General features: G+C 37.4%; 1 protein-coding gene across 4 annotated transcripts in view; it reads left to right on the top strand.

The window, feature by feature from the left end:
• Nucleotides 1-9879: 9879 nt before the first annotated feature.
• Nucleotides 9880-27209, top strand: part of CCDC141 (coiled-coil domain containing 141) — a 191148-nt gene continuing 173818 nt past the window's right edge. For 2 of the 4 annotated variants that reach the window (XM_019799234.2, XM_011224427.3), the window contains exons 1-2: nt 9880-10200; nt 13483-13605. In XM_019799234.2, the coding sequence (XP_019654793.2) occupies nt 10099-10200; nt 13483-13605 (225 nt within the window). In that variant the 5' untranslated portion in view covers nt 9880-10098. The remainder of the gene's footprint in view (nt 10201-13482; nt 13606-27209) is intronic. The other 2 variants (XM_019799235.2, XR_004623510.1) reach the window with 2 other exon arrangements.

Raw genomic sequence — 27209 nt, 5'->3', positions numbered from 1 at the left:
CCCAGGACTTTGGAATCATGACCTGCGTGGAAGGCAGACACTTAACCAACTGAGCCACCCAGGCACCCCCAGCAGATATTTTTGTTTCATATCTGAAGTATAGGAAGAATGAACATCAATGCATAATTTATACAAAAGCCTATAAAATTACTTAACAATCCTATAGTGAATGTTACTAGAAGAATTGATTTCCATTCTTCTATGTATAAATTCCTTAATAATGTAATTTCATTTTAACAACCAAAAAAAAAAAAAAAGGTAGGAAGAACTATGACACAAACCCAAAGCAGTTTTATTATGATGCTGTTAATTTACACCCATGTATAAAACTATTCTGTATTGTGATTGCTCACATTGATTTGGGGAAATTCTTACTTTTTCTTCTTTTTTTAGGGATGGGGGAGAGGAGCAGAGTGAGAGGGAGAGAGAGAATCCCAAGCAGGCTTGCTAGGCTTGATCTCACAGCCCTCAGATCATGTGAGCCAAAATCAAGAATCAGATGCGTAACTGACTGAACCACCTAGGCGCCCCCAATTTGGAAAATTTCTTAAGAAGGTTCTTGTCATTTCCAGGACATTAGGCTTGGTATATTTTCTATGTTATAAAAGCCTTCTTGTACAAGTGCTTCATGTGTAGATTTTATCTTTAGTTTTCTAATGGAGAAAACTGGAGGAAAAGATGGAGTTTTGTACATCTGTTGTTAACCTGTAAGAATGCTTGGTGTAAGGTTCTGACTCAGGGTTCTTTCCAGAAAGTGCTCAATGTGTGAGCTAGCTGAGTGAAGGCTGTGTGTGGACATCTGAATAATTTTTGACCTCACATTAGAATAGAAGAACTTACGCTCTGTGGTATTGGAGCAAAAGACCAAGAGGAAAGGGGCTGGGCTGTAGACTCACTTGGTTCATAAACTTGAATAAGCCACTGAATCTCTTTTGCCTCAGTTCTCCAATTCCTGTGACAGAAGTACAGGGTTGCTGAGCGGCCCAGCCAGATTCAGTGCTTACAAGTTTTACAAATCTAAAGCAATTTGATGAGGATGGTGCTAATTAAGGACATCAGCGCCAATGCGCAGCAGGTGCTCAGCAAACATTTGTGGTGAGGCCATCGGCTCACCCTGATAGCAGGAGCTTAAGGCAGGGACAAGCCAGAAGCAGAATCTAAACTCTATGTAAAGTAAATTGACTTTGCTTTTGAAGTCCTTCCTTTGTGAGTGTGGAATTTGTGATAGGAAACTGGTTTGCTTAGGGTGGTGTGAGTTGTGTGGGGTGTGGCACAAATGAGCTGCTACTTTTGTTTCCATTTTTGATTTCCAGGTTTCTGTGAGTTTCTCTCATCTTGTTTCCTGTTTTTCCTAAAAGCTGGAGTATATGAATATCTTTTTTCCTGCAGGTGTTAGTAACTTCTTTTTGCTTCCGGACATTCTCAGCAATCATATTGCCTTTCATGTTGGGTTCTATGATTTGGGTGAGTGATGTATTAACAAAAATGAAGAGCCTTGTAGCAAGAGACTTCTGTGTGAACACTGGAATGAAGCATTCTCACTTGGAGTAAGGATGCAGATCTTAAAGTCCATACAATAAATTTTTGGAAATGCATGAGTTTTAAAAAATAGAATCTGCAGTAGAATTTTGTTAAAACTGGCTTTATCATTAACCGATGCCAACAAACTGTCAGTAAATTATGAAACATCACCCCATATAACTGCAAAAGCCTGCTGTAACACTACTTAAAAGAGTCTTGTTGTATATAATGTACATATCTGCACACATGTATATTATTATATGTGTAATATATACATATTTACATTCATTTCTTTATGTTTTCATGTTTCTTACTAAAACCTCACATTTTAAAAAGAAACTTTTTTTCTTTTCAACTCTTTACATACTTCCTGCTTCCTGATAATACCATCCTGTGTAGGGTATATGATTTTCACGTCCTTGGGTTTTACGTTATATTATTTTTCCTTCCTTGGCAAAAATTCTTACTGCTTGGAGAAGTGACAGCTCACCCTGAGTGTCACTGCTGGCTTCCCAAGCAGCTGGAAGAACTTCTGCTTTTCTGGCCTCCTTGGGGATTACTCTGGGCTGGAAATTCTCAGCCTCAACTAGAGTTTAGCAACAATTCGGAAAAAGAAAAGAAATCTAATTTTCCAAAATCAAGTTGACTAAGACTCCTATCTTCTCATATAACCACCCACTGTTCTGAAGGGTAACTCTTAGGGCACTTGATTATGTTAAAAGGAATTATACCAGAGAAAGAACCCTGTTACACTGGGAGCCTAAAAGCACAGCTCAACACGAGTAGGAAGTCTTGTGACTTAAAATTTGAAAAATAAACACAGCACATGAAAGCTTTTCAGTAATTTTTTTCAAACAGTTTCTGGCTTGAAATGTTATATACAGCTCTTATTCAGAAAGGAGTTTCCCCAAATCAGTAATAGCTGTTCATTTTAACTAAAGCCTACACATATATGGATGGGACAGTTTCCCAAGTCATACATTGCTCTATATAGAGAATTTTCAAGAAAAGATGTACATAAGTATTGATATTTTGTGCATCATTTTTTGTATACTATTGCTTAAAATTATAATAATACAGTCACCTTTGATCTTTTGACCAAGTTAAGGATTCTTTGGACTTGCCTGAGTTTTGTTTTATTTTTCTTACCATTTGTAGACAGGAAATTTGCTGGATATAGAAGTTGCTTGTTTATAATTATTCTTCCAGGTCTTATGGAGAAGCTAAGGATTTAAATGTCATTAAACATGTTTAATTGTAAGGAAATCTATGGAAGTCCATGTACAGATAGAGTAAAACTGTCAAAAGAAGTCATGATATTTTGGGTATGCTGTTCTTCTGAAGTGAAACTTAGATGACCATAAAGAAGCATCCCAAGGGTGCATTGTGTTGGCATTTGTGGTTAGGTACTAGGGAGTTCATCCTACCTCCTGTTTTCACTTTGACTCCTATGGACTCTTCTCCACAAGGAGGTTTTTTTGTTTTTGTTTTTGGGGTTTTTTGTTTTTTTGTTTTTTAAAGATGTTAAATAAAAAACGTCATTCCTTGTATGAAGCTTGCAATAATGTCCCATCTCACTTAGAATGAAATCCAAAGTCCTTACTTTGGCTTAACAGCAAGGTCGCCACAAAATTTATCATCTACGTGGGATTCTTGGAAGTGAAAGGACCCTTAAGAGAAATTATGCTGGGGCAACAGATGTAAACCATGATCGCCCCAAGCAAACCAGAATATAGAGATCCCTATCTAGAAAGCCCTGTATGAACTAGCCACCACTACTTCTCAGGGCTCATTTTCCATCAAAGTCCTTTTCTCTCAAGCCTCACTTAGCTCCAGCTATACTGACCTACTGGATGCTTTTCAAATATAACATAAGCATGCCCTGTCCCAGATGCCTGGAATGTTTTGCTCTTTTCAATTTAATTCTGGTCTATAACCAAATCTCTCATCTACTCTTAGAGACACCTTTTCTGACTCCCTTCTAAAATAGTATCCCTCTTCCCCTGTTCACTCTCTCCTCCTTACCTTGCCTTATTTTTTTTCATAACACCTATTATATTCTGACATAGTTATATATGTACTTTTTGTTTCCTGTTTGATTTTGTCCCCTCCACCAGAAAGTTTCATCAGTGAATGAACTTTGTGTATTGCTGTGTGCCTGGTATCTAGAATAGTGTCTGACACTTAGTAGGTATTTAACCATACTCAATGAATGAACAAGTGAATACATGCGTAGAAGAATGAGCTGATGGTTAGAATGGAAGCTGTTTTAAGGAGAAAGAGCAATTTCCATTTACTTATAGATGGCAGTTAAGAGAGAATGCTTATAATCTAAAATAAGCTAGAAGTACCAGGAGGAGTATTAAATAATATAAAGAATGACTTAGGAAAAATTTTGGCTAAAGTGATTGGTAAAGATGGTATTCTAGAAATGATACTCACGGAAATATTTTTACCATCTGATTATAGTAAAATAATTCCCTCCCTGGTAATGCATATTTTATGTCTTTCTAATATATTTAATGCATTTGGGTTGCTGAGCATGTGTTTTAATTCATTTTAATTTTAAAAATTTATTTCAAAATTGTTGGCAGTTACTAGATTTAGGATATCCCTTAACAGATATTGTTGTCATGTTAGGAACAACAATATATGACTATCAGAATACCACCTATGTACCAGACATTGTTTTAAATGTTTTACAAATATTATCTTATTTAATCCTCCCCCCAAACAGATATGATATAGATATTCCCATTATCCCCAATTTGCAATGAGGAAACTAAGGCACAGAGAGATTAAGGCAGTGGGACTTCAGGACCCATGCTCCTAACCCATTGCCTTTGCCATATTGTATGATTTATTTTGTTGTTGTTGTTGTTTTGTGATCACTATCAGTTTATTATTCCTGTTTAGCTCTGTATTGCATAGAAATACCCTTAAAGTATCCCCTGATTTCTCTGGCAAATTCTAAATATGCGATTCAATCTACTTAAACTACTATTGGTTGTTGTTCCCCTAGCTTTAATTTAGTGTATTTTTAGGTTGGTTGCTTATTTTATTGCTTAAGATCTACCTTTTCTCATTGGAATGTTACCTTTTCAAGGGTAGAGATCTCTGTTTCACTCAGTGCTGTATTTCTAATGCGTAAGTGCCTGGTATATAGCAAATGCTCAATAACTATTGGTTGCATGAATAAATACTGACTGAATGGATTATAATAAAAGTGTCTTTTTTTCTATATTTAATTTGATTTAATCAGTCAGCCAATATTTATAAGAATCATTTCTGTGCCTAGTGTTGTGTTCTGTATGGCACTTGCTAAATACCAGGTCCTCTTCCAAGCACTTTATGTAAGCAACTGTCCTTTTTTTTTTTTTTTAAGATTTTATTTATTTATTTGACAGAGACAGAAACAGCCAATGAGAGAGGGAACACAAGCAAGGGGAGTGGGAGAGGAAGAAGCAGGCTCATAGCAGAGGAGCCTGATGTGGGGCTCGATCCCATAACGCCGGGATCATGCCCTGAGCCGAAGGCAGACGCTTAACCTCTGTGCCACCCAGGCACCCCGTAAGCAACTGTCTTAACCTCTACAATGACCTTACGAGGTGGTCTGAAAAGATTCCCCAAAATGTTAAGACATGGCTCCTTTCTATATGTCAAATCCAGTTGACAAAGATACTAATAGACATGAAATTGTTAGAAAACAAAGCAAGTTTGTAATATAAACATATAATTATTAAATTTTGACACGAGTCAAATTTTAGAAAAAAGAAATATAGCAGGTATTTCAACTTTTAAAAAGAATTGGTAATTCATCTTGGTCTTAAATGATGGGAGGAATTCAGATAGATGAAGCAAGGAAGAGGATGATACTCCTACAAAGAAAAACTAAATTAGGGTAGAGACCAAGGATGATCCTTGGGGCCTAGTAATAATGGTCTCTGTCATTGAGCAGGTAGGAGGGACCAGGCCATAGATAGCTTTGAAACCCAGGCAGAAAAGTTTAGACAGGAGGTGGTTGGTATAAGTAAATCACTGTGTGTGTGTGATTTATAAAGTCAGGAAAATAAGTCTTCCAGCCTTATGTGGATTAAATGGAATAGAGTATAAAGCACTTGTCCCAGTTCTTGGCATGTAATAACTATTACTAAATGGTAGCTATTATTATTACTGTTAATAATAATAGCAGAGAAAATATTGCCTTGAATTTTTACCTGGATAAATAGACTCATTCTGTTTTATTTATGTCAGGTCTATCTAAATTGTCTTTATAAAGTTTAACTAATGATAGTATTGATTAAGACAAACACTTCTGTATGAAGAAATGAGCAGACTCCACATATACTCCAGTAAAGAAAATGTGTTGTTTTAATGTCATACCCATAGACAGAGCTAAAAAAATAATCACATGAGGGGTGCCTGGATGGCTCAGTAGGTTAAGCGTCTGACTCTTGATTTTGGTTCAGGTCTTGATCTCGGGATCCTGGGATCGAACACTGCCTCAGGATCCACACTCAGTGGGGAGTCTGCTTGTCCCTCTCCCTCTGTTCCTCCCCCCGCCCCCCACTGCCCGTGCTCTCTCTCTCAAATAAATAAATAAAATCTTAAAAAAAAATCACATGATAAAGTTTCCAAAACTACTAGCTACCTATATTTTATTAAAATGTGCTATTTGCCAGCATGGAAAACAGTGTGATGTTTCCTCAAAAAATTGAAAATAGAATTACCATATGATACAGTGATTCCATTTCTGGGTATATACGCAAAAGAATTGAAAGCAAGATCTCAAAGAGATACTTGTACACCCGTGCTTGTAGCAGCATTATTCACAATAGCTAAAATATGGGAGCACTGCAAGTGTCCATAGGTGGATGAATGGATATGCAAAATGTGGTGTGTACACACACACACACACACACACACACACACACACACTGGAATATAGTCAACTTAAAAAGGAAAGAAATTCTGACAGATGCTGCAACGTGGGAGAACCTCAAAGACATTATGTTAAGTGCAATAAACCCCTCACAAAAAGATAAATACTATATGATCCCATTTATATGAAGTACTTAGAATAGTCAAAGTCATAGAGATAGAAAGCAGAATGGTGGTTGCCAGGCGTTTGGGGGAGGAAGGAATGGAAAACTATTGTTTAATGGGGATAGATTTTCAGTTTTATAAGCTTAAAAGAGTTACGGAGATAGGTGGGTGTAATGGTTGTACAACATAATTAATGTGTTTAATATCCCTGAACTGTACACTTAAAAACAGTTAAGATGGTAAATTTCATGTTATGTGTATTTTACCATAATAAAAAAATTGGGGAAACAAGTGCTATTTGCAACTCTACAGAATCCAGTTATAGCTTTTTGATATATCCCCATGGAAGATACTTCACTAAAATTCAGCTGGTATAAAAACAGGCATTTCCCAGAGGGATAAACAAAGAAGGCATAATAACCTTTGCAAGAGCCTCCATAAACTTCAAAGGATATGAGAATGCCTGTAAGGTTTTTTGTTTTGCTTTGTTTTTTGGGTGTTTTTGTTTGTTTTGGTTTGGTTTGGGTTTTTTGTTTTGTTTTTTATTTTTTTGTGTTATGATAGGGGAGGTGGAGTTTAAACTGTATCTCGAAAAGCTTTAAAAAAAATCCGTCTAATTATAGTGTACCAATTTTCTTAGTACAATATATTTTATACTAACTATTCTCCAAATTGTTTCCCAGAGTTAATAGTGCAACTTATAATTAAATATTATGCTAGATGGAGAAACACAGGCCAGAGTTCAAAATGAGCTACGTGTGGATAGAGAGATCTGAACAACAGATCTTCTGTAGAGGAAAGGACTAAAAAGTTGAAAAGACAGCAAGAGACTGGGAGGAAAAAAGTGATTTAAGCCTCTTAAAGGTTTTAAAGACAAGAATTTGAATTCAAAAACATTAGTCAGAAATCACTGAAAGTCATGTATGCAGTTTTCATTGTTGTTCCTGTCTCCCAACATAGAAAACAATTTCTTTATGCAACACCCCAGGCCCGCTCCATCTAATTAACAAAGAAAGGTCATCTGCACACAAAAAGGCACCACCTTTGCTGCTGAGGAGCTGGAAATATCTTTTAACAAAGTCTTAAATATTTCTTTTTTTTTTTTTTTAAAGATTATATTTATTTATTCAACAGAGATAGAGACAGCCAGCGAGAGAGGGAACACAAGCAGGGGAATGGGAGAGGAAGAAGCAGGCTCATAGCGGAAGAGCCTGATGTGGGGCTCGATCCCATAACGCCAGGATCACACCCTGAGCCGAAGGCAGACGCTTAACCGCTGTGACACCCAGGCGTCCCTACAAAGTCTTAAATATTTCTAATTCCCTTTGCCCTTGAACCTTGGAATTCAACAGACTTTCAGCCATATTTTCTCTTGTGCTCTTCATCTCTCTTGTCCTTTTTCCTTGGTGCAGACCTGCAGTGCCACAGTCTGGCCTGTCCTCCACACTCTTTACACAGTCATCCATCCTAAGTGGGGCCTTATGGACAGAGCCACTTTTTTCCTAGCCTTTTTCCTTTTCAGCCTGCTGACAGAAGGTCCCTTTGCCTCTTGAGGGTTTATATACAACTAGGACACACACTGTGTTTCTTTCTTTCTTTTTTCTTTTTTTCTTTTTTGGACACACCCTGAGTGTCTAACAGTAAGATTAACTTGGAGTAAAAATGCACTGTGTATTCTGGGTGCATGTCGCTGTTTCCTGCTCCGGTTGGCAATGTACACAATGATTTAGGCAATATTCCTTCGCGCATTTTAGTTTAGGGTGTGGATATTATGTGGCACAGTTGTCAAATCTTGGTTGTTCTTGAGGGCAATTAGCAGAAAACTGGTTTTTCTGTTTGTTTTGCTTTGTTTGGACTAACTACTTGCTCAAGCAGGAGCTTCGACTGCCTTCAACACTGAGGCAAACTCAACAAGAGGTCAGGTGTGTTCTCCGTTTCTGCCATGAAATGAAACCATTTGTGATATTTTCTCATCCTGACATCTCTTGGTATTTACTGTGCTGAGCTTGCACCAACCTCTCCCTTCATGGTGTCAGGTAAAGTTTGTGGATTTCAGGACCTGGGATCCAGGCGTGGTGTCCACTTTGCTGGCCAGCAGGCAGATGCTGAGACCAGAGACCTGGGTCATAGCTACATGATTGCTGAGCAGCCATGACATGTTCTGGGAAACAAAAATAATTGCTGAACACCAAAGTATCTGTGAAAGCACTTTCCCCTCTTTGACTCAAGAATATTACCATGAACTTTATTTAGCAGAACAAAGCGATGGTACTGACTCAGTCTTCTGAAACTGTAGGCTTGAACCTGAACATGCTTTTGAAATGAACTAAGGGTTTAAACGGTGAGTGGACTAGTTTAACTCTGTTCATTGCTATATCCTCCATTCTGGTGTTGTCCCAGAGGTTTCCAATGGCTCTAGCAGCTTTGGAGTCAATATCTCTGCTGTATTTGCATCTGACCTCTGACCTAAACTTCACTGTTATTTTCAGCTGTTCTTTGACAGGGAATCCAACAGCTGCTGTTTAATACCACAGACAGCTTGTGACACGCGCTGGGTTTCTAGCAAGAGGATTAATCTGCTGATCTTGGGCTCTGATTTGAAGCTGTCTATAATTTTCCTGCATAGGGGGTGGAGGAGAATAAAAACCAAACCTGAAGTACATTGTTATCCTTTTTTAAAAAAACTGTAGTAAAATATACAGTGTTAACCCTTAATTAAACACAATAAACATTTTCTTGCTGCAATTAAAAGGTAATAACAAGGTATATTACTTCCTGGTATTTGTGATAAGTGAATTTGAAAATGCTGGTGAGTGGAGTAAAGTAGTCACAAAGAAATCCTGAAATGGTAGATATCTATTGATAATTGCTCATTGAAATATTTTTAAACTGTCCCTCAGGAATCTGAAGCTCTGAGAAAATGTGACCATATCACATCAACTTCATTTGACAAAAGGCAATAAATTTTAGAAAAGCGAGTTAATCTAAAATTATAAGCAATTTTGTGCCTTAATCTCCAAATACACACCAGAACTTATTTTTAAAGTACATTTTGGGGGGTTTTCTTTGCATAAGGGAGACTTGAAAATCTTGAAAAGGTTGATATCCTGGTCCATGACTGGCTGGTTTCAAAGTCCACCCTAGCTATATAGATTCAATGGCAAAATTAATTTGGGTTGTCAGGATGTAATTTTTTTTCCATTTGCTATTAAACATCAACTGATAGGCAGAGAGCTAGAAACTGCCCTCCCCATTTAAGATAATGGCAAAAATATCAGGCACTTAGTGTTACCATACCAGGGGTGTGGCGATTCTTTCCCATTCTCTTCTCTCTCTCCCCTCTCGTGATAAACTCAATGGGGTTGTCTATTTTTAACCTCCTGTTCTTTCCTTTTGGCAGAGCAATCAGTGCGAGCCGAGCTCTTTCCCTGAATGAATCCAAGTAACCCTAGTGATTGCCTTCTGAAATGACCAGCAGACACACATCTGTCCAGAGGCTGTCCAGAGTATAAATTCTGGTTCTAAACTACCATGTCCAGCCAGGGAAGTCCTGCTGTGGAGTTTTCTACAACAACAGTCAGTTCAGTAGCTGTTCAGGCTGGGGACTCCAAAATCGTGATAGCTGTCATAAAGGTAAGACAACTTTCTATTTTCTCTGTGACTGTTGGCTTTTTGCAGGGTGTTGATAATCCTACAGAACATTCCACACAGTTAGCAGCACTCAGCATATAGAAAATAGCACAGCAAGTACATCTTGCTGCTTTCTTAAATGGGCAACTAAGAGAAACCTCTAAGTTTCAGCAACTTACTATGGTTTCTCTTTCAGTTAGTCAGAAAACATCTACAGCAGCTTAATTAAAATAAAACCAAAAAACTCTACCATATACTTTCAATTTTATTTTTAAAGGCAAGGTACTCATGACTACAAGTTCATGATTACCAGGGTGGAGAGTAAGTGGACCTGTAAAATGTTTGTGATTTTTGAGAGTGGATGTGATGGAGGAGGGAAGAGGATGGTCCCAGTAAATACGGGCTGGCACTGTTTTGAACATGATGAAGGGCAGGGAACACCGAATAGGAGGCTCTCATGTGTGCTCTCCTGCACGCAGCACTGCTTTTGACATGGTAAAGGCACTAGTAAATCCTTATAACATTTTGGGGGAATGAAGACCCTGCCAGGGAAGGTGCAAAGGGCAGGAGTCAAATTTGCCCTTATCAGCAGGAAGTTGAAGCCACTTGAGGTTTAAGGCTATTGAATATTTTATGTCAAGTAAGTTGCTGATTTGCAAAGATGGCCACATACCTTTAGGTTGAAGAAGACATCCATGATTTTATTTCTTTTGAAATGTCTTGCAAAAACCCCTGAAGCATTAGGCTTGGATTTAGACAAGTCACTACCTCAGGAATTCAGTGCTTAATGAAGGGAACAAGGCAAACAAGCTGGTGCTCACCAGCCAGTTACTTTCAGGACCTCACTAACCTGAGCTGAATGACTTCTCTGGCCTTTGTTAGAAGCCTGGACTGAGGCCTGTTTAATTTAACTTAATTGCTGCGAATTTTATGTTAATATGAAAATCTGTAACAGGAAAGCAGCACTTGATACTGAGCAAAACGATTCACTCTAGAAGCACTGAAAGCAAAGTGTTCCTGCTGATGTGATTCCCAGGGCTCTTGAGACTTGGTCCCATGTAAACAACACCTCTGCTGATTCCCTTGCCCTCGAGTCCGTTCTTTCTTTTTTTTTTTCTTTCTTTTTTTTTCTTTCTTTCTTTCTTTCTTTCTTTCTTTCTTTCTTTCTTTCTCTTTCTTCTTTCTTTCTTTTCTTCTTTCTTTCTTTTCTTCTTTCTTTCTTTCTTTCTTTCTCTCTTTCTTCTTTCTTTCTTTCAAAAAGATTTTATTTATTCACTTGACAGAGAGAGACAGCACAAGTAGGCAGACCAGAGGGAGAGGGAGAAAAGCAAACTCTCCACTGAGCAGAGAGCCCAATGGGGGGCTCAATCCCAGGACTCCGGGGTCATGACCTGGGCTGAAGGCAGATGCTTAATGGACTGAGGCACTCAGGCACCCCCCTCAAGGCCTTTCAAAGGCAGTAGGTGGACATGGAAAGAAGGAAAGAAGCCCNCTTCTTTCTTTCTTTCTTTCTTTCTCTCTTTCTTCTTTCTTTCTTTCAAAAAGATTTTATTTATTCACTTGACAGAGAGAGACAGCACAAGTAGGCAGACCAGAGGGAGAGGGAGAAAAGCAAACTCTCCACTGAGCAGAGAGCCCAATGGGGGGCTCAATCCCAGGACTCCGGGGTCATGACCTGGGCTGAAGGCAGATGCTTAATGGACTGAGGCACTCAGGCACCCCCCTCAAGGCCTTTCAAAGGCAGTAGGTGGACATGGAAAGAAGGAAAGAAGCCCGAAGCACAAGGAGCAAAAATTGATAATTTGCATGTGATTTTATGATGCTTTGAGTAACTACAAATTTCAGCAGTGAGAGAAGAGAGGCAAACTCATTGTTTTAAAAAAGTTAACTTTTTGGGGGCGCCTGAGTGGCTCAGTCCTTAAGTGTCTGCCTTCGGCTCAGGGCCTGATCCTAGGGTTCTGGGATCGAGCCCCGCATCGGTCCCCCTGCTTTGCTGGGAGCCTGCTTCTTCCTCTCCCACTCCCCTTGCTTGTGTTCCCTTTCTTGCTGCTGTCTCTCTCTCTGTCAAATAAATAAATAAAAATCTTTAACAACAACAACAGCAACAACAAAAAAGTTAACTTTTCTTTCCCTCAAATAGGAAACATTTCTTAGAGCAGGGAAAGGAATAATGTGTATGGAATAAATTATAGGAGAATCAGAGGTCAAATGACAGGGCAGGGGGAAAAAAAACCCCTAAAATTATGCTGAAAATACTTATTTTAACTCGACTGTGTTTCTAAGAATGTTCCCTCTGATTACCCTCCACAGCTTCTTTAACTTATCTCTGTTCCAAATAAAATAAACCTCTAGCTATTCAGAGTAGAAAGGAATAGAAGGAATCGAAGTGTCTGTGTCTGATCCATGTGGGTTTGTTTCCAAATGGTCTTAGGGCACTCATGATCTGGACTAGCCACACATTTTTTTCATTTCTCTTCAGCAATTTGCTTATCCATGTTCACGTGCCTATTAGCAGTTCCTCTTGCTTAATCAGTTGTTATGTCTTAGAAAAGCAATTCCTCAGGAAATGCAATGGTGAATTATATATTGGAGCAGTGAAAGTGTCTTACGTGTGGAAAACAAATTGGCTGCATTCATACGGCTGTCGTCACATGCATCTAATTTTATTGACATTTTCATACATACTTTATTGATTACTCAACAACAAAAGTTGGAAATGTTATGTTTTTACTTTACTATGAGACAAAAACCTGTTGCTTCATCTGCTGTTTATTCTTCTCAGTTGAACAAGCAAGATCGGTGTAAAGACATTCATCAGCCTAAATGGCATTTATGAGACCTTTCCCCTTTGGTGAAGTTTGCATCCTATTTGCCCAGGTGCAATTTCACTATTTTTATGGAATTAAGTTTTGTGAGAGAGAGAATTTACAATTGTGTAACATGTTCTGTAATTTTGTAATATTCAATATTCAGTGTGTTCTTCATTTGAGAATTTTTAATTTAATACAGTATGCTAGGAGAAAATAATTTACCCGAAGAATGAAAAAAAAAAAAAGAGAGAGGGAATGGATGTATATTAAACCTGTTATAGTTCGATATAAGTAAAGCCTATCTCTATGGAAATAATAAAGTGTTCACAGTATAATTGAAACAGAAGGAAAAAGAAGGAAAGAAAAGAAAAGAAAAAAAAGAAAAGGAAAGAAAAAAGGAAGAAGAAAAGGAGAAGGGTAAAGGGGAAGAAACAAGAGGAACTAAAAATGCATTTTCTTTCATTTTTATCTATAGTGTGGCAAGTGGGTGCAACTTCAATTGGCTGAATCACAGCCCAATCTTCTAGAAATTGGTAGCAGTCAAGATGAGACCAAAAAACTTCTTCATGATCATGAACTTCTTTTGGCCAAGCTCAAGGTAAGATATTTAAATGTGAAGCAGAAGCAAAATTAAAAGAATAATAATAAAAAGCTATTTCTTATACTTCCTCTCGATTTCTCTGACATCACTGGCCTATTGCCATTGTAATATAGTGCCATATAGATAATGGAAAATATAGTTATTTATGAGCAAATACCAGCATTGGAGAGAAGTAACAAGATTTTTTTTAAACTTTCTCTGATGTGATAAAAAATATGGAGTGATAATATTTTCACTGTGGAGAAATAACTAATTTTTTTTCCTGGCTGCCTCAGTGAAAAAAAAAAATTCCATCATTTTTCCATTTCATCCATTATACTGTCAAGTCACAACAACAGATCCAAACTTTCTGTTGTTAATGATACCTGCTGGCAAGAATAATAGAGAAGCTTATTTTCCCTCTGTTGAACTGTTGAAAATATCTGATTTTGTATTTAATATTAAAAGTTCTTGAAACCAAATAATAATTTTAGTAAAATCAGAGTTATTTTTCCATATATGTGTGGTTATTTAGTTTAGAATCTAAAAATAACATTAGCTTGGGATTGCCAGATAAGGTATCAAGTCAGAGCCAGCTACATAATTTGTGGGGCTTAGTGCAAAAAAAAAAAGGTGGGCTTCTTGTTCAAAAAGCAAGAAAAAGCTTTTTCTTGACCTGTCACATTGTATTTTATCTGCTATTTAAGGTCTAGCTCCTTCAGGCATGTGATACATGCTGTCCAAGTGCACACCCTTACAGGCTCTGGGCCCCAACCATGGCTCAGTGCACAGGGTGTGAGCCTGACCCCAATCTTTCCCTAGCTGTGCCCTGATCCCACCAGGGCAGATGGCAGAGGTCATTGAACAAGGTTGGCGGGAGCAGACAGGATAGCAGAGACTCTCTGGGAGACAGGACCCCATGTGACATAAGGCACCAATCTCCCAGCACTTCCTCTGTTGTCCCATTGGACTTTACTTACAAAACACAAACTTAGATATCAAATTATTAAAAATTTCAAAACAGTGACAGGCAGAGTCACTTTAAACCCTAAGTGGTGTCCCCTTCTAAGAATGGAGCCCAGGGATGCAGCCAGCCCTGTGAGTTAAGAACCCTTGTAGGTAAATGAATGTCTTCACTAAGATCAAAGAGGTTTGATTAGGCAGCTGGCAATGACTCTGTGTTTTTAGTGCTTTAGTATTACTGGCTTCTTTGAACATCTAGGCTGGATTTTATACTTGCTTCCTAGATTTAGAAGCAGATCTAAACTGCATCTGATCTATACAGACAGTAGTTTTCTGATTGGACAGTAGTAAAAGTAATTGGATATATCAGACTGGAAAATTGAGAAAGAATTAGTACTGAAGCAGGGAGCCATTAGAATCTAAATTTATTCTCCTGTGTACGCAGCTCCTTGCTCTGGGCTCTGGGCTGTCTTTCAAAGTAGAAATCCTGGGCCACCAGGAAGTCCTTTGTATATACAAAAAGAACACATTATGATGTGAAAGAGCATTGAACCAGGAATCAAAAGACCTGTGTTTTATCAATAATTATACCACTAACTAGTGTAATTCAGCTAAAAATTCAAAGTCTGGCTGTGGCTGCTACACAAATGAAACTGAATTCCATGAATTGTGGAAACCCAATACTTCCTCAGAATTACTGCTCATCCCCTGAGGTTTACATTCTCATGGTCTCCTGTGTCCCCAGCTCCTTATATACCTGCCAAGTGTTTGTGCTGAAGTTAACTTGGACTTGAAACTACATCCCTACCCCTGTTTCCACTAGCACTTCATGCCCAGCCAGCATTTGCAGGTCTCCTAATGAAATGTGAGTGGTGGAGCAGCTCCCAGAAGTCTGGGTCTTTCAGGCTCCCTCTCTTTTCTCCCAACCCTATTCGTGTCCAGGGCTGCACAACTCCAGGGGAAATGCTGTCTTAGGCAAAGCAGTTCAGCTCCACAGCAACTATGCTTATATTTGCATACCTAAATCAATCCAGGAGCTGGGGTGGGTGGATGGCGCGGGGGCTTCCCATTTAACAGGATCCATCCTCAGAAGGTGCTTATAGTTCGAGATTCTAAAGTCCTTTTGTCCTTTTATGCCAGTCTTCTGGCTATGGACTAGCTTTCTGGACTTCAGGCCTTTTAACTACAAAATGAAGGGAGAAGATAGATCAAAGTTTCATATCTTTTGTGGATCTTACCATAACGTGCCATGGGATCATGGGGACATTCTCCCTCCCTGTGAGTGGATCTAAGAATATGAGGTCTCAGGTAGAAAGGACTTCTGGCTTCACGTAGGCCTCTCGCCATGACCTCTTTATGTCCATCTCCCAAACCCTCCTTGACCCCACCTATCACTATCAACTTAGCCACCCACCCCCCAAAGAAATTTTTGGTAGCATCCTCCTCCAATGTTACTGATTAAAAAAAAGAAATCGAGGAGTCTGAAGTCTGTTCCAGATTTGCTGACAAGACTTTTTAAAATAATGAAAAGGTAAGGCACCTGGGTGGCTCAGTCAGTTAAGTGGCTGCCTTCAGCTCAGGTCATGATCCCAGGGTGCTGAGATCTAGCCCGAGGACGTAGGGTTCCCTGCTTCTCCCACTCCTGCTGCTGTTCCACCTGCTTGTACTCTCTCTACATAAAAAAATACATAAATAAATACATAAAATCTTTAAAAAAACGATTTAAAAATGAATAAAATAATAAAAAGGTAAATTCCATATTGCAGATGTATACATCATGAATTTAACCAATTTATTAGCTCTTGTGTCTTCAGTGTAGGCACAACGTAACCTGTAGCACAAAATTGTTGGATCCAAGTTAGTTTTAATATGAGCTTTTTGAATGATAAGAACATTAGTAGTTCAATAAGCCCATAATGTTTAATATTTAATGTTCATTCCAGTTCTTTTCCTATGCACAGTGCCCTGCAATTTGTTCTAATTATAAAGAAGAATGCTGTGTAAGGGGTGTTGAGAGGGTGTAGGGTTCAGCGCTGAGTCTGCTCTATTTTGGGCATAGCATTTAGCCTCTCTGGTCTCAGGTTCTTCATTTGAAAAATTATGATAAAAACAGCCTCAAACACCTAAAAAAAGAAATTTGGGGGAAAATGCAATGATATATATATATGCCTGCTGCTTTTAAAAGAAAAAGTAGCATAAATATTCTGTTAATAATTAATATATCAGAGGAGTTTGTATATTTAATTTGCTAGAAAAGCAATGTTCTGTCTCCATTGAAAATTATCTCAAACCCAGTAATTTAGACTAAAAGGGAAATTTCTGGAAATACAGAATTTTTATGAGTCTTTCTAATGTTGGTAATGTCTATACCCTGAAGATACTATTTTCCGTTCAGCAGTATAGTACTTAATTCCAGTGGAATGTCCAGAGAAAAAATATTTCCCTATTTTCAGTGATGAAAACATAATCATGTGGAAAAAACATTAACTCCCAAAAGGCATCTAGATTCTCAAACCATACTCAAATTATTTCTAACAAGAAAGAAGAAATTTGGGAAAGGGGAGGGAGATTTCAGTCAGGTAAAGATTTGCCTATGGCTGCTCTCGACATTACATTTCTAAGTGGTTCTAGGAGGAAAGAATTGGAAGGACATTAAGGATGTTGCTGAGAATATTTCCTTAGCATCTGTCTTGTAACTAAGTACATTGCAATTGTCCAAAGGATTTACATAAACCAAACAAACTTCCAGTCACTGGCTCCTGTATTTGTACATATGCAATATTAGCATTCAGTGAAGAATGACCCTTTTGAGTATAGAATACTAATTTTCACCTCTGATTTGACTTATAAATCTATTGGTTCCCTGATTCTGACTAAATTTCTGACCCAGGGAATACTAATCTTTGTCCTATTTCCATTTGCTTAGCTAGAAATGAATGCATGAGAAATAATCAAATATATTAGCAGTAAAGCTAAAAGTCTTATTAAAACTTGCCTTATGTAAGGAATGGCATGATTTTCTACTCTAAACTTGAGTATTAACTAAGAATGTAGTATTTAAAATATTTTTATTGAGGTAAAATAGATACAACATAAAATTTGCAATTTCAACCATTTTTAAATATACATTTATATGACATTAATTACACTCACAGCGTTGTACAGCCATCACCACTATTTCTTCACCTCAAGTATAAACTCTGCATCTATTAAGCAATGACTCCGATTCCTGCCTTCTCTGGTAACCTCAAATCTACTTTCTGCCTCTACAATTTTGTCCATTTTAGGTGCCCCATATAAATGGACTCACTCATATATTCTTCCTTTATGGTAGGCTTTATTTCACTTAGCATATAATGTTTTCAAGGTTTATCCATGTTGTAGCATGTATCAGAACTTCATTCCTTTTTATGAATGACTAATACTTTATTGTATGGATATACCACATTTTTTTTATCCATTCAGACTTTGATGGACACTTGGGGTATTTCTGGTTTTCAACTATTATGAATAATTCTATAATGAACACTGGCATACAAGTATTGGAGTATCTATTTTCAGTTATTTTGGGTGTGTTTAACTTTTTGAAGAAACCCCAAAAGGTTTTCACAGCAGCTGCATCATATTACATTCCTACCAGCAACATACATGTGTTCCAAGTTCTCTACATCTTTGCCCAAACTTGCTATTTTCTGTGTTTTTGATTATAGCCATCCTACTGTGTGTGAAGTGGTATCTTATGGTGGTTTTGATTTCTATTTTCCTAATGACTAGTGATGTTAACCCCCTTTTCATGTGTTTAAACAATTGTGTATCTTCTTTGGAGAAATGCCTATTCAAGTCTTTTGCCCACTTTTTAATCAGGTTGTTTGTTTTTTGTTGTTGAGTTGTAGGAGTTCTTTATATATTCTGGATATTAATCCCTTATCAGATGTAGGGTTTGTCAGCATTTTCTCCCATTCTGTGGGTTGTCTTTTCACTTTCCTGATAAGGTCCTTTAAGAATGAAGAATAAAGTAAATCTGTGTGACTTAATTACACAGAATGAGATGGAACCCTTTAAGACAGTATTGGAAGAGGACTAACCTATATTACATTATCTGCATCATAGCAGTGTTTTACCCTGAATGTTTACTTCATATAGGAAATCCATTTTCTCTCTTTCTCTATTTTCCTATAGACCCACAAGTTAGAAAATCCTACTCTCTCAGAAATGCTACTCTCTCAGATGCTTTCACCTATCTCTCCTGCTTCCCTACAGGAATGAAGGAGGCTATGTTCCAGACTGGTGAGACTAGGGAAAGAAGTGGCTGCCATGGGGAAGCCATGGGGAAGCCAACCTCTAGGTCTCCCACTGCAGACCCTGTCTACCCATGGGCTACATGTTCTTTACTCACTCTGCTGCTGCTAACGTGGTTGGAAATCCCTGCCTGGCAGAGGCTGGCCACAGTCTCACCCTGTATTGCAGCTGAATGTGTGTCTGTGCCTCAGACCCAATTCTCTTAACAGGCAGGTCCCAATGACTAGATTTTAAGAAGAAAAAATAGAAAACCAAATCAGCCCATCCTCTGGTCCAGTTTTACGGTAATGAGAGCAAATATTTTGATTCAGATCTGACCTTGATGTCAATTTTTCAATTGATTTGTAATCTTGAGGGGAAAGGGGTAAAATTATTTTGTACCTTCCAAATTCCAATATTAAAAATTTTTAAAAATTTAATTCTAGTATAGTTAACATACAGTGTTATATTAGTTTCTGGTATACAATATAGTGATTCAGCAATTCCATATATTACCCAGTACCCATCAAGATAAATATATTCCCAATCCCCATTTCACCCATCCCCCCACCAACCTTTCCTCTGGTAACCATCTGTTTGTTCTCTATAGGTGAGAGTCTGGTTTTGGTTTGTCTTTTTTTTTTTTTTTCCCTTTGTTCAATTGTTTTGTTTCTTAAATTCCACATATGAGTAAAATCATATGGCATTTGTCTTTCTCTTATNTTTTTTTTTTTTTCCTTTTCAATTGTTTTGTTTCTTAAATTCCACATATGAGTAAAATCATATGGCATTTGTCTTTCTCTTATTGGCTTATTTCACTTAGCACTATATTCTCTAGCCCCATCTATGTTGTTACAAGTGGCAAGATTTCATTCTTTTAATGTCTGAATAATATTCCATTGTATATATATACCACATCTTCTCTATCCATTCATCAGTTGATGAACATTTGGGCTCTTTCCATAATTTGGCTATTTTTTTAACTTATTAATTTTTTAAAGTAGGCTCCACACCCATTGTGGAGTGCAACGTGGGGCTTGAACTCATGACCCCAAGATCAAGACCTGAACTGAGATCAAGAGTCGGACACTTAACTGATTGAATCACCCAGGCACTCCCATAATTGACTATGTAAGCATAGGGGTGCATATATCCCTTTGAATTAGTGTTTTTGTATTCTTTGGGAAAATACCCAATTGTATGATTACTGGATCTTAAGGTAGTTCTGTTTTCAACTTTTTGAGGAAACTCCATACTGCCTTCCCCAGTGGCTGCACCAGTTTGCATTCCCACCACAGTACACGAGAGTTCTTTTTCTCTGTGGCTCAAAGGGATCTGTGTCTTAGTGTTCTACACATATAAAGGACCTGTCATATTTTTCACTGATTATTTTGAAGAAAATTGCTTAAATAATGATAGCTATTCCCAGGGGAATATGAGCTAGTAGGCAGTTTAATTTTTCTTTTATACTTTTGAATATGGAGAACTTTTTCCATTAAAAAAAAAGTAGTCGTAAAATTATGAAACAGTAAAACTTCCTAGTGACTTTCCCAACCTCATTTGGCCCTTTTCTAGTCTACGGGGTATTTCTTTTCTGAGACGTTCAGCTCCAGTGAGTAGTATGGAGGTGTAGAATTAAATAAAATTCAAATTCTTTAGATTGGAGAGTGCCATGACAATCTGATAAAATATTATTTATATAAGAGAAATTGGTTTAAGAGAGAGTCTATGACAATAGCTTCTCAGACATGGAGTTAAGGCACATTAATATTGTAAATATCACAAATGATTTGTTAGTTCAGGTTAAGTGGCAGTTCAGAGTGTCATTATACTTAATGAAGCGTTGATGGGAGTTGATTTATTAGAGGGGAAGGAATTCTGTAAGTGGAACATTTTGTAGGCACAGAGACTGTAGAGTAACAAATTGGGGGAGGACACTATATTATCCCTGGTTTTGGCTCAGTAGTTAAGGTTGGACTTGACTCCATGGCAGAAGCTCAAGGGCCTGTGGGAAATACAAGGCACTGACCATATTGCTTTAGGCTGAGGCACCAAGTGACAAAGAATTGACAAGAAAGAGAGGCATCTTCCATATTTCTGCAGGGAATAGAGCATGACTTGGTATAGCAAATACTGCCAACTTTTTGACAACTTTAGAAGAACCCAGTATGCAGGAAGATTATGGTAAATTAAAGGTGGTCATAAATTCTTTGGCACTCCTCCCATTGAAAACTGGAGTCTGTGTCCTTTCTCTTAAAACTGGACAGACTCTCCAACTGCTTTGCCCCAAATGTTACAGCACATATAATGCTGCACCAGTTTCCAGACCCAGTGTCAGAGGACTGGCTGCTTTTACTTTCTGTAATTTCAAATAGTCACTCTTGGAACCTAACCAGCTTGTGAGGAAGTTAAGTAGCACTGTCGAGGCCCATGTGGAGAAGAACTGAGGCTTCCAGCAACAGCTCTGGCTGAGATCTTGGGTAACAGCCCACCAACCTGCGAGTTATGTGAGTAAGCCATCTGAGCTGTCTTGGAAGTAGATTCTCCAGACTTGGTTAAGTTTCCCAGCTGAACTGTGTGGAGCAGAGACAAATCTTCTGCACTGAGCCTTGTCCAAGTTGACAGCTGTGAGCAAAGTCAATAAGTATTTTTGGCCACTAAAATTTGCAGCGGTTTGTTACACAGCAATAGATAACTAGAAGAGAGGGTGACGGCAGGAGTGGTATCCTCTGGGTATCTTGAAGTCAGCACTCTTGAACAGAAGGTACAGAAAGAAGAAAACAAGAGTTTTCATGGGGAGACAGTTGAGAAGTGGAACTAACATTCTCTAAAATGAAAGATGATGTGATTGTACTAATGAAAAGCAAAAAGTAAATTCTGAAGTTTGTGAATGATTTACTTTTAGAAAGTTGAAAGCAGGTTCTAAAATATATCTATTATAATGTTAGTCTGACTTTCATTTTGGTATAATTTTTTGGACAGGAGGAAAAGGTTTGTAGTTATAATTCAGCACACAGAGATATGCAAAAAATATTATGTGTATAGTGTGGAAAGAATGACTAACGGCCAAGGAATTCAGGAAAGTGATATTCATCATGGAGATGAATATGAGTTTTCCAGATACCATACACCAAATTTAAAGGACTAACAATGGACTGGGAGAAATATATTTGCAGTGTATATGAAAGTTAAAGAGTTACAACCCTGCATATTGATAAGAAAAAAAAACCCCAATAAAATCAGTAAAAAACACATGATTCACAGAAGAGAGGCAAATCACCAATAAGCATATAGAAGGGATGCTCAACATCAGTAATAGCCCGAGAAGCAAAACTAAATAATAATAAAAAATAAACCATGATTTGCCTAATGCACCATTAAAAATTGAATATATTTATAATATCCAATGACAGAATTTAAGCAAAGGGATATTCTACCATATTGTTGGTGAGAATTTGGACTGACACAATCATTTTGGAAACTAGCAAGCATTAAAATGTAAAATGCTTACATTCTGTGACTCAGCAACCTCATTTCTTGAGTCTCTCCTTGGAAATGAGAGCACTAGAAAGGATACAGATGCGAAAGTCCTTTTGCTATGATATTGAGCATCTTTCCACATGTTTTTAATGAAATAATTTAATTGGAAACAAAACAATGTCCAACAATAGGGGAATATGTTTATAAATTGACCATTTATGCTTCTTTCATACTGTAGATCATGCTGAGTCCCAGGCTTCTTGTTGTGACATAGGTAAACTCTTAGATGTTTAACCCCAATGTTGGTTGGGCTTCATGTTATTTGTCACTAAATACATTCCTATTTGAAATCTGGGTCAAAAGCCAGGATTATAACTAGCATTTTTTTAGCTCTGTAGTCTCCAAGCTATCATTTAGAAATCAGTACTTCTTTAAAATATAAATCTACAACAAAATTTTTCATTGAATTTAGAACTCATAGTCCTTATTAGTTTTCACAAAAAGGGTCTTGGTCTGAGATTGGGACTGACAGGACAAAACTCAGATGGCTTAAGAAATACCAATGAGGGATAACAGATAAAAATGGTAGCACAGGACTCACTCACCCCTACTCTCAATCTTTAGTACTGCTGAGTTAGCTTAAATGTTAGGATAGAAATGTCCCTTTTGCGTTCTGTCTAGATGACAACAGATTGTTCTGCTCTAGAAAAGATCCAAGTATATATTGTAATTAATCAAGAATGTATTTTTTCTAAATATAGATTTTTGTCTTAGATATAATGTATAAATGTGTAAAACTCAAGAGTTTTTCAAATGGCATGGCTATATCATTCTCATGACAAGTTCATTAAGCCATTAGTCCTCAGGAGAATAAGGCAAACTTCTGATTCTTTGGTTAACCCAGTCTTCCAAATCACCTGTATCCTCTATCACCTTCCTACCACATATTTGAGGTTCAGGGACTTAAGTTAGATTAGAATTTTTGTCTTTAAAAATTGTCTGAAAATGGAATACTGGTTCCAGTTCCAGGCAAGATGGAATAAACACACATCACCCTATCTCCATTAAAGGCAGCTATAAACCCTGGCAGAATGTGTGTATACGGAGGATGCTGCATAGTAAGGGGTAGCAGGTAGATTAGGGAAAGAGATCGGAATCCCCAAACCACCAAACAGCAGTGTTGTTGTTTTCTCCCTCCAGTGTTGCCCAGCTTAGATTCAAACGCAAGTTGACACCCTGAAGTATGCCCAGAGGTAGACGGAAAAAGCTCCAGAAGAGTCTTCTCTTTCACATCTAAGGGGTAGAAAGAGGGCTTCCATGGGTCAGACAGAAAGGGAGGAAATACCTGGCTTTTGTTTTTGCTTTTTGCTTTTCTATTCTCTCTTTCCCTGCCCAGGCAATCCCCTAGAGGCAGCTGTGATGGAGAAGGTGGAGGCAACCAAGCAGGTGCCTAAACCTCTGAGAAGGGGAAACCTCTCTCTGACCAGAGGAATTATGGTCAGAGCTTGCAGTGAATTTGCATTGTTTTTTCCCCTCCCTCTCTTCTCCCCACTGTTTGGTCCTGCAGACACAATGATGGGAAATCCTTGGCAGAGTGAGTAAACCAAAGCTCCAGATTTCAGGCCAGAGGACTAGGAAGGGGACTTCCATGGTACAAATTTCAGGCCCTGAGTCAAGCCAGTGAAATTAGAAGAAGCAATCTCACCTTTCAACTCTATAACTCATATTTATATAGATGGCTTTCTGATTTTCTTTTTAAAAAGCTCAATTACTCTGTCAGTAGACAAAGAACACTGAAGAAACACAAGCTCTCAGATTCAGTTTCATAGGACACTTTCCTAGATTTTAATTTTCAACTCAAAACATATCCCAAGTTTTTACATAATTGAATTCGGAGAAACCCAAACCACCCAAAGCTATTGCTCACTGTTTTCTGAGAGCCTGAGATTCTTTGGCTCAGTGATCCCATAGGCTCTTAAACTTTTATTAATGTAGTGGGAAAAAAACCCACTTTGCTAGTGTGTTACACTTATTAGAGGAGCAATAAATACAAATACATAATACAAACAACATATGGAAGTCAACATATGTAATTTTAAATTTTCTAACTGCCACATATAAATTTTAGAGCATAAAATACTTATAGTAGAAAAGGATAAATGTCTCGAATCAACAATCTAAGTTTCCACCTTATAAAATTAGAAAAGTAAGAGCAAATTAAAACCAAAGCAAGCAGAATGAAGGAAAAAATAAAGAGCAGAAATCAATGAAATTGTCAACAGGAAAACAATAGGGAAATGAATGGCCCTTTGAAAAGGTCAATGAAATCGATAAGCCTCTAGCCTGACTGAGAAAGGAAAAAAGAGAGAAAACAAAATGATCAGTGTTGGGGGTGGGGGATGAGGCGTCACTGTAAACCCCACAGACATTGAAACTATAAAATGGGAATACTATGAACAATTCTATGTATATAAATTCAACTAAAACTTAGATGAAATGAACCAATTATTTGAAGACCATAAATTGCCAAAACTCATCCAATAAGCAAAGTAAAAAGAAACAAATGAAATTAATTTAATAATATGCTTAATTAACCCCAATATATCAAAAGTATTATCAAATAACATGTAATATTATAAAAATTATTAATGAGCTATTTTAATTTTTTTGTATTAAGTCTTCAAAACCCAGTATGTGCTTCATACACATCAAAATTTGAAGGAGCCACATTTCAAATAGCTAGTGGATATCATATTGTACAAGGTGGATTTAGAGAATAAAGAAGAATAAACCTTCTGGAAACCAAAATATTTTACTCTTTTAGCTCAGGAGAAGTCTGCTTACAAGCAAACCAATATATGTGGGCCTGAAAAGGAAAATTATAGGATGAGATTTCTTTCAGGGACAAGGAATGAAAGAAAACCAGCCCAATTTATTTCCAGTAGCAAATTTTTAAAAGCAATTAATAAAGCAATTATTAGACAATGTCATAGGAGTGAGTAGAAATATTTTTCCTAGTGTAACATTTTAAAAAATACATTATGTGTGTAAATCTATTTGTGCATATATCTGATAACTATTGCAAGTGATTTTAATTGAGAAAGTAATTTTTTTCAAACAAATGAATTACATAGGCATTTTGAAACAATGAAAGGAAAACCTTGTATTAGTCCAGTTTGAAAGGCTGACAGTAGAAGGCAATAATTAAACTGTGAAATGTTTGGTTGTGAGTTCTGGAAGCATTACTGCATATTTCATTAATAATTTTATATGTAATTAATTTGCTGTTCATTGTTTTTTCATTGCTCAAATATTGCTCAGTGGACTTCTTATGGATTATGTTGCTTAATGGTGATAATAATGTGGGAGACCAAATGCAATCCAGATTCTAAAATTAGCCAAAAGGATTCTGTTACTATGCCTTGGTTAATTTTGCTAAATGTTGGTTAGCAAATCATTAAAGATTGTATATTTTGTATTTGAGTGATGAATATATAGCACAAAGCAGAAATGTGCTTCCGTTAGCATATTTGTAAAACTTGGACTTAAGAATTTTTCTTTGTACTACTTGATTCATTATAAATATTTCACTGTGGCTAGCTTTTCTTTATGTTTGTAGATGATGGCCTTTTTAGACTTTAGAGAAATGAAATTGCTGGATCATAGATAGTTCTATTTTATTTTATTTATTTTTAAGGATTTTATTTATTTATTTATTTATTTGAGAGAGAGCGTGCATGTGAGCTGGGGGAGGGGCCGAGGGGGAAGGGCAGAGGGGGAAGGAGAAGGACAAGCAGACTCCATGCTGAGCATGGAGCCCAACTTGAGGGTCAATCTCACAACCTAGAAGTCATGATCCTGAGATCATGACCTGAGCTGAAACCGAGTCAGACACTTAACTGACTGAACCATCCAGGCACCCCTGGTAGTTCCATTTCAAATTTTTGAGGAACCTCCATACTTTTCCATAGTGTTTTACCAGTTTACATGCTCACCAAGAGCACACCAGGGTTCCCTTTTTCCACATCTGTGTCAATTCTTTTTATTTCTTGTCTTTAATAATAGCCATTCTAACAGCTGTGAGGTGGTATCTCATGTTATCTCATTGGTTTTGTTTTGCATTTCCCTGATGATTAACGATATTGATCATCTTTCCATGAACCTCTTTCATGACTGATTTGTGGGTGTTGAACCAGACTTGTATCCCCAGAATAGATTCCACTTGATCATGGTGTATGATCCATTAAATGTATTATTGAATTCAGTTTGCTAATATTTTGTTGAGACTTTTTTGTATCTATGTTCATCAGGACCACCCCTGATCTTTTTTTTTTTTAAGATTTATTTATTTATTTGACAGACAGACAAAGAACACAAGTAGGCAGAGCAGCAGGCATAAGGAGAGGGAGAAGTAGGCTCCCTGCTGAGCAGAGAACCTGATGTGGGGCTCGATCCCAGGACCCTGGGATCATTACCTGAGCTGAAGGCAGACACTTAACAAACTGAACCACCCAAGCACCCCTATCCCTGATCTTTAATAACCAAGTGATCTACGAACTTTTATTGTCAGTTAATGTTTTGGGCTTGAAAAAGAAAGAATCATGGTCTGTATATTGTTACTTACATAAATGAGGTTAAGATTGAAGTCTTTGGTAAAGCCTACATTCCAGAACTAAGCCACCCACCTAGAAAAAGTGTTAAATAATTAATCAAGAATAGGAAGACAAAGAATTATACATTCTGGATTTTTTTCTTCTTCCAAGGACAAAAAAGCTTTCTGTATTACCAGAGACTTAAAACGGGCTTGCAGAAAAGATTAATTAACGTAGGAATACTAAACGACATTTTCAATCCTGAAATTTCCATCCTGACCAGCTCATTGTCATCATGAGAGATTTCTT

This window comes from Ailuropoda melanoleuca, chromosome 2, assembly GCF_002007445.2.
Source record: "Ailuropoda melanoleuca isolate Jingjing chromosome 2, ASM200744v2, whole genome shotgun sequence".
Lineage (NCBI taxonomy): Eukaryota > Metazoa > Chordata > Mammalia > Carnivora > Ursidae > Ailuropoda > Ailuropoda melanoleuca.
Note: the sequence above shows the minus strand (reverse complement) of the source record. Positions and strands in the feature narration are given on the sequence as shown.